Source organism: Daphnia magna, linkage group LG2 (assembly GCF_020631705.1).
Source record: "Daphnia magna isolate NIES linkage group LG2, ASM2063170v1.1, whole genome shotgun sequence".
NCBI lineage: Eukaryota > Metazoa > Arthropoda > Branchiopoda > Diplostraca > Daphniidae > Daphnia > Daphnia magna.
Genome location: NC_059183.1, coordinates 6,857,246 through 6,864,845, shown reverse-complemented (window position 1 = coordinate 6,864,845; position 7,600 = coordinate 6,857,246). Strand labels below are relative to the sequence as shown.

The window sequence follows — 7,600 nt, the reverse complement described above, 5'->3', positions numbered from 1 at the left end:
TTGGTCGTAACTTCCGTTTGAGCTTCCGTTACGTTGGCCTCCCTACGTTCCCTTACTTCGCCCTCGGGTGACGCTGCAATCCTCCTTAACCGTTTACTTTTCCGCAGTGGACCAGTACTCATCTACACCCGATCATTCAGGATCGACGAACCCCCCCCGGTAGACCTATTTTAATCCGCGTAAAACAAGACAAGATCTGCTCTCTTACCGGAGTTGTGGACGTTCAAACGAATAAGAAGCTCGGCCAGGCCTGTGGTCCTATACCCAAGCAATTTAAGGTACCAATACCCGCTGGTCACACCTTCCAAGGACCTCTCAACAGCACCTGCCTCCTAGTTTCTTACTCTCTCACTACGTCCCCTAACAACTCAAAATCAAGCACAATGATCTTACCTTATTTTACCGGGAAGGTCTACCCTGCATCTCCACCATGTAACGAGTTATCGCCGATGGATTCGGTGAATCAATATCGGTGAATCAATATCGGTGTATTCAATCTCTTCAACACTCAAACACTACACAAAGTAAACATAACGGTTCTATCTAACTACTGGCCCCGAAGGTCTACACTACAGTCCCATTTATAGTCTTACAGGCGTGGGAAAGGGTCAGTCGGCGAATCCGATGCATCAGCAATCGGATGACACTCGAATGACACTTCCGTCGGTCGTTTGTCTATCCGTTACAGTTATAACGGATGGCGAGAGTTCTCTTACAACGATGCGTGAACGCTACAATATTATTCCTAAGTTGAAGTGCACACAAAACAATGAAACCTCAAACGTCGAAGAACTTTTGGCCCTCTGCTCGGGAAAATTCCCTGGTAAGTTGTGTCGAAGATTTGTTTTTTCGTTGTATGCTTAGCTAACTTATTTTACCATGTAGATTCACTTTCTGGAAGAGACACGCAAATAAGTAGTTTGACTGAAAATGCAGATGACGAATCTGATGAAGAAGTTAAGCCATTCGCAAGAATAATTCCAATGGCTGATGAGGATGACGAGGAAGATGGCTCCAGTAGTGCTCTCCCAAAATTCGTTTCTGAAAATGACGCTGATCCCTAGTACTTAAACGTGGTAAATTTTCAGTTTCAGTGATTTCCACTGTTTAAGAACCTTCACTTTTCCGTTAAAAAAGGGTATTTTTCCCCTTCACTATCATTTTGAGAAACGGGTTTTATTCACCGTGTTTTACTCAGTTTTTAACTGGTTCTTTCCACCGTCCTTTTTTGTTATGAGACCCATCCCTGTAAAAATGAGATACAACTCATGAGAATGCTCCTCAACGTGCTCAGCAGATTCATATGATCAGAATCTTGCTTTAAAATTTAAAAATGCTGCTTGATTTTTAAAAGAATGTAAACATAAATCGCCTGGAGTTGTAAGAAACAGTAGAACTTATGTATTATTTGACAGGAGAAAATTTACATAGGCAGTGTGTGACGAATAGGAGTTACAAACCACTTACAAGTGCTTGTTCTAATGTCTGGCAAATCATTATAATCACTTAATTTATGCGGCAATGCGTACATTTTCCCCTGTAAGCAATTTAAATTCCATTCACCTATTCTATTTTCAAGTTTAGAAACAATATGAGTTCCATAGGTAGATGAGGATAAGGATAATGGAACGCATCTTCTTTTAAGGAAAATTTGGAACCAATGATGAGCAACACTTTACTTTCGGGGGATTTTCGATGATATCAGAACAGACGACTACATTTCCGTTTTCATTAGAGCAACATTGTTAGGAATTTGTTTGATAAAACGAAATCGCGGAACGTGATTTTTTCTCCTTATCGGGCCCTTTTCCATTTTGAAACTTAAAACGACCTTGTTACTAGAATTCATTTCTTGCTCTTTTCCCAACAAAAGCTGTTGTGATGAATTAATGATCATCCCATCCGAAGAAGTGGGCAAAGATACTTCGATCTTTCTACTAATCTGTTTCTTATCTGCTCTAAAGGTTTATTTCCCGAAGAAAGAATGTTTCTAAAGAATCTGTAGAAATTTTCGTAAGGGAAAGCACTCAAAGATTCAATTCCACAATCAAAATGAATAACGTCTTCCGGAAGATGAATAACTGCGTGTGAGTCGGCCTGATTGGATAGCCAAAATCGATAAGTTGCTGAACAAAAATTTCAAAACACACGATGCTCGCAAGGCATCCTCTTTGGTACCGGGTTTGGGCTAAAACCTCCCATTAAGAGCATCGCATATTGAAGCAACATTAAGTTGTTAAATTGTTTTTCACTCAAAATGCCACTAAATACTGGAAAAAGAAAGTACATCAACAAATCTCTTAATTCATGATGCTTATACTTGTTTACGCAATTTTTAAGTGATCGAAGGTATCTGTCAAACTCAAATGGCTTGCACTTTTGAAAAGTCGCAGTCTCGAATCTATTAAAGACAAAAGATTTTTGCTTATTTTACCCTCCTTTTGAACTGATACTATTCCCTTTAGTAATCTGCCAAAACAACATGCATACATTGTATGCATCGGTTCAATGGGGAATGCAGTAACCATTGGAACATTCAATTCAACAAATGGACTTATATCGTTAACATTAGTTATGTGGTTATCTCTACTTTCATCGCTTTCACAATATGACAAAAATCCTCATCAGTTCTTGGGGGCGTTCAGTTCCAAAAATTGAATACTAGTTTTCGGCTCTTCTCCTGATTTCAGTGGCACTGTGGGATGATGAATGCATCGTACACCTTCCTGAATACAGCGTTCGCAGGACCAATATCCTGAATGTCCCTTTATTCGTTTAAGATACGATCGCATAGGCCAATCGGCTATGATGCACCGAATTGACACTGTAAATTGTCGACCAGCAGTAACTTGGTCATCCAGATTCGTCGGATCAAGTCGCACTAATTCTTGAATCAAAGGGGCAAGGAATTTCTTCACGTCTGGTTTTGTTTTGCAATGAGCAACGCCAATAATAACAGGTTTTCGCACTTTAAGTAAAATACGCTTGCACTTGGATAGATCAGTAGACTCACTCACTGAATGGACTATCATACAGATAGGGATGCATTCAGACTGTTCTGAATTGTCGAAAAACTGAACTCCATCCGCACTTAAATCCACCTCAAAGTGTGTCACATGACGAGAGATCAAAACTGCGTTGTCCGTGTCATCCAAGCGACGACCTTGAAGAAATGCTTTGGCCTGCTCCACTTCAACTTTCTTATCCATCTTGTAAATCTAGGAAAACGAAATAAAGGAGATCAGAAATAAACGACTTTTTGCCAACTGTTTCATCAAATAAAAACAAAAATTACCTTGTTTCTTAAACAAAAGGGCAAAGCTTCAGGATTTGTCCTATAGATGCCAGCATACTGGAGGATATCCGCGTGTTTAAAATAGATGCCAACAGAATCACCACATAATGCGTTTTCTAGCCCAAAGTGCACGTATAGGCAGTTGCCCTCGTCGTCCAAATTTATAACAGGGGGTAAAGGCATCGGTTTTCTCTTTTTTTCTCGTCGGTTGTTCAGTAGAGCTAGGTGTTTGTGACGATGTCAAGGTTTGTGCGCTTCTTTGATTCACTACATCTCTCCCATCTATATAAAGTAACTGCTGGCCTGTAGCTGGCAATGAGTCGTAGGCTGGAAGAGGCTGATATTCAATCAACAGTTTCAACAAGTATGTCATATGACTTTTCTTTTGATTCGTTGACACTGCAAAATGCTGTAAAATTTTCTTGAGAGTCAGTGTTTTTCCAAATACTCTCCACCACATAAAAAATTAGCTGGCATTCCTTCAAATTCATGTGACGTATCATCTCCATCATCATCATCATCTTCACTAAACAACAGTTCAGCAATGTGTGACGTTCCACCTTCTTGTCCATAAGTATCCTGCGATGTATGGTAGCCTAATGAAGTATATGTTGTTAATAATAAATAATGTAAGGAAACGGTACTAGATTGGGTTACCATTAAGTGTAGTTGTGTTTCCTGGAACAGGTGTTGGCTTTGATGTCGATTGACATGGCTGGGTGGATATGTTTTCTTGAACTACAGACTTCGTCAACTCAAACTTTTCAAAAATCCATGGTGCTGATCTTGCTAATTTATCAAACGTAACTGGTGGGACACCTTTCATAAGCCACTCGTCGATGTACTTTCGTGCTTTTCTTTGTAAGATTCTTGAATATTCCGCTGTTACGTTACCAGCCTTCTTCTTGGGCTCACGTTTAAAGTATCCAGCAATCAACAGTATTTGATTAGTTTGAACATCACTGAACGGTAACAACTCGGACATTTGACACAACTATTCTAGTTCAAAACTGCAAAAAACCTAACTTAGCACAGAATAGGAAGAAGAAAAACGTGACTGTCATGCGCTCCACAAAATGAAAAGCGTCTGCTACATTCCTAGGGATCATTGTTGCCACTTACGTTTGACCAACTGATTGGATTTATCTGTTTCAATTCATATTTCCTATTCTTATATCGAACTAAAATGCAGTAATTTATTAAAAATTTATTCATCAAGACTTAATGGATTTCATATCCGATTTAAATAATAAAGAAGATGCCAGATCTCTCAGTAACGGTGGCGTGCAGAAACTCCATTTTGTGACGTAGTGGCAAACTTGTGTGTTCCTAAGCCTGCTTTCGATTTCAAATTTCGTGATTTTTCTAAGTACCTAATTCGACGATTTTTCAGGTAAAATTTCACCGAAATATGTGATTTGTGCTTTAAACTTCACGTTTCAAAATATAAATTGATTGTGAGATGACATATTTCATGTTTGATTTTTACTTTTTCCGTCATTCGATTTTTGTGAATTTCTCACGTGGTAATCACATGTTTCACACGTGATTGCAGAACTAATCAGTTAATTAACTTCTTAATGGTTCTTTTCAGGATAATATAGCGTTTTATATTGAAGATGGCATCCTCTGGTGACAGTGATGAACCACAAGATGATTCGTTTTCATCTGCCGAAGAAACATTTCAGGTCTTTTTCTTTGAAATTTTAGAAAGATAATACTTTTGTTCACTTTACTGTAACTAATGATTTCTATCTCAGGTTGGAAGAATTCAGCAATTCTGGAAGGGAACGTACAATGAAATTTTGCCTGAAGTTGGTAGTCATCCACTTGGAGGTAACTCATCGAGTGAAGTGAAGTTTTCATTGTTACCACACTGGAATGTGGGAAGACCGCATACAGCGACAAGTGCAGAGTATTATCCCAACTGGATGGATTTCGAGCAACATGGAATATCTACTTTATCCTCAACCCAGATTCACAGTTGGGGGTAAAAGTCCGATTGACTGGGGAGAAGACATTCAGAAGATTCCAAATACCATTCGAGTCGTGGATGGAATATGATATTCATGCCATTTTAAACCAAACCAAGGTTGGTAAGTTAATTAATGTATTTGTTTCTACACACCTGTTTGTACCGTAATGTTTATTTATGCAGTTAAATTTACGAAAGCAATAAAGGCCGCCAAAGCTGCAGCTAATGGTCAACCCATACTGTCAGACGCTTTTATTTCCGACAGTGATCGTATTTTGGGCAGAGGATTAAGGAAGGCAGCTCAAAAGCGTCCATTGGAAGAGAAGGTTTCCGGAAAAGGCAAGGAAAGAAGAACGAATAATAATTCTCTAATAGAGACACCATCGTCCAACTCCAACCTCAATCCAGCTGTTGCCATCAGGACTCAAAGCTTAAGATCTTGTCAGTCGAACACCCCGTTTGATTTCGAAAATTTCCCAACGAACTTAAATGTTGGAGCTTGTGTGGGCAACATCACCACCAACTCTGAGTTGGTTTCATTGAACAACTCATCCATGCCAGTTTCGAATGCAGCTGTACCGGCGCCCCATGGTAGCAGTGGTGACGGCAGCAATATTCTTCGTCCGTCCGTTATTCCTAGTCCACAACCGCATGATGTTGGCACAAGAACTGAAGCAGCATTATGTGGAGCTATTAACAAAGCAAGTGGAATGGTCAACAATGGAGCACCTTTACCGTCTACAAGTGATTATTTTTTTCATTTAATTGAATGTATATATGATGTTCATGTTTATATGTCGTCTCAATTTGCAAACAGGCCACGTACAAGATGAAGAAGAGCAGAATCGGAATAATATTGATATTCAGGGTTCCAACGCTTTGCCGTCCATTTCACAAACACAAACTCGTGGACATGGGGCATATTTGAATGGCACTCAAAACAACGACGTTATAACACGTTCAACGAATATTGGTAAATTTTATTTTCGTCACTTTACTACTTCGTATTCCATTGACTATTTTGTTGTTGCTAGGTGTTGGCCATCATGACAAAGAGTTGGAAAGTCCTCCATCTTTTCCTACTTGTGATGAGTTCACGAGGTTGGATGCTGTTTACACACGTAGCTTGAACAGAAATAATGACACTCCATTGTCATGGGCAAACGGTAATTGAACCTCATTTTCGTGCTTCTCTCAAGTGTTTTTATATTATTGAAACCTTTTCGCACAGGTGGCGATCTCCTGCAATTGAATGGCTATCAGTCATCTCAGGCATTTTCATCATTCGACGTTCAGACATTGATGAGAGCCATTGAGCAAGTAGAAAAGAAGCTCGATGGGCTTGGAAGTACAGTAATCGAAAAGTTAGATTCCGTTTCTAAAAGAATGGAGGAGTCTTTCAAAAATGATTTGCCCTTAAAAGCTACCAAGCACGCCAACTACCATAGATGGATCGTGGAGTCCAACTTCGGAATTGTTTCTTGCGATACAGTAGAAAAACTCATTGCTACCAACACAGCTCTCTCGGACAAAACAATTGCAATAAGCATGGTTAGAAGCTGTTCATTTTCTTTTAAATTTCAAAATTAATTTTTTATCTTATGTTCTCCACAGGTTTTCTTCATATCTGAGCGATATAAGGCGTCCAAATCAATAGGCGCTTTTGTAAACCAGGCGTATCGTTTGTTTTTATGTGACGAAACTAGTCAGAAAATGCAGTGGCGTAGTGTTGGTCGGGTCAATGACTTAAGGCCCGGACTCTCTGGTCTGATGAATATGCTTTCAGTTATAGGAGGTAAGCATCTTTTGTTTGCGCTTACATACAGCCCTTATTTCCTTCTATTTTTTTTCTATTTTAGTTGCTCTCGACATTTTTAATCTTTCGCGGAACACTGCAAATGTTGATCATCGGAGGCTAATTGAAATGATTAAAAACTGCCGGAAATACAATGCCAAAAACTACAGGAAGAAGAATAATGTGCCAGGTGCCTTGGAGACGGATGCGTCAGCAGATGCTCCTCAGCTTCCAAATGCAAATGATGACAGTGACGCGGTTATTCTCTACAACTACATGACTATTCTAGAAAAAGAAGTTGTTAATTTTAGACCTCCGCCTGCTTTTGCTCGAGCACCAGATCTTTGTAATTGAAGATTCAACACCGTTTCAAACCTATTGAATTGACGTTTATTCTTTGCCAATGTCGTTCTAAAGTCAGAAAATTGTCATTTTATAATTTATTGCCTTTCGCAGTTACTCGTACTTTGGTTTTATTTAAGGTTGTTTCATATGCAAAGACAAAACGCAATAAACGCTGATGGTTTCTCAATTC

The 7,600-nt window shown here is 39.2% G+C and overlaps 2 protein-coding genes and 2 pseudogenes across 3 annotated transcripts; 1 reads left to right on the top strand and 3 right to left on the bottom strand.

The window, feature by feature from the left end:
- Positions 1 to 1,375: 1,375 nt before the first annotated feature.
- On the bottom strand, positions 1,376 to 2,528 carry LOC123469798 (annotated as a pseudogene).
- An 83-nt stretch (positions 2,529 to 2,611) lies between these two features.
- LOC123469799 lies at positions 2,612 to 3,729 on the bottom strand. Of its 2 annotated transcripts, XM_045169119.1 has the most exons (3): positions 3,387 to 3,729; positions 3,296 to 3,347; positions 2,612 to 3,218 (listed from the first exon to the last, which is right to left on the bottom strand). In XM_045169119.1, the coding sequence occupies exons 1-3, from the start codon at positions 3,476 to 3,478 to the stop codon at positions 2,625 to 2,627; spliced, it is 738 nt and encodes a 245-aa protein (XP_045025054.1). In that variant the 5' UTR covers positions 3,479 to 3,729; the 3' UTR covers positions 2,612 to 2,624. The 2 variants fall into 2 exon arrangements, with proteins under 2 accessions (XP_045025054.1, XP_045025053.1); XM_045169118.1 differs by having other exon boundaries at positions 3,296 to 3,729.
- On the bottom strand, positions 3,725 to 4,334 carry LOC123469864. The gene is made up of 2 exons (XM_045169208.1): positions 3,953 to 4,334; positions 3,725 to 3,891 (listed from the first exon to the last, which is right to left on the bottom strand). Exons 1-2 carry the CDS (start codon positions 4,278 to 4,280, stop codon positions 3,725 to 3,727), a joined length of 495 nt encoding a protein of 164 aa, XP_045025143.1. The 5' UTR covers positions 4,281 to 4,334.
- Positions 4,335 to 4,420: 86 nt separating this feature from the next.
- LOC123469797 lies at positions 4,421 to 7,600 on the top strand (annotated as a pseudogene).

Coding starts and splice junctions, on each gene's coding strand:
- LOC123469799 (XM_045169118.1), bottom strand. CDS start 3,478: ATGCCTTTACCCCCTGTTATAAATTTGGACGACGAGGGCAACTGCCTA. Junction 3,219..3,295: donor CCTTTTGTTTAAGAAACAAG/GTAATTTTTGTT, acceptor TCGTTTTCCTAG/ATTTACAAGATGGATAAGAA.
- LOC123469864 (XM_045169208.1), bottom strand. CDS start 4,280: ATGTCCGAGTTGTTACCGTTCAGTGATGTTCAAACTAATCAAATACTG. Junction 3,892..3,952: donor AAACACAACTACACTTAATG/GTAACCCAATCT, acceptor ATACTTCATTAG/GCTACCATACATCGCAGGAT.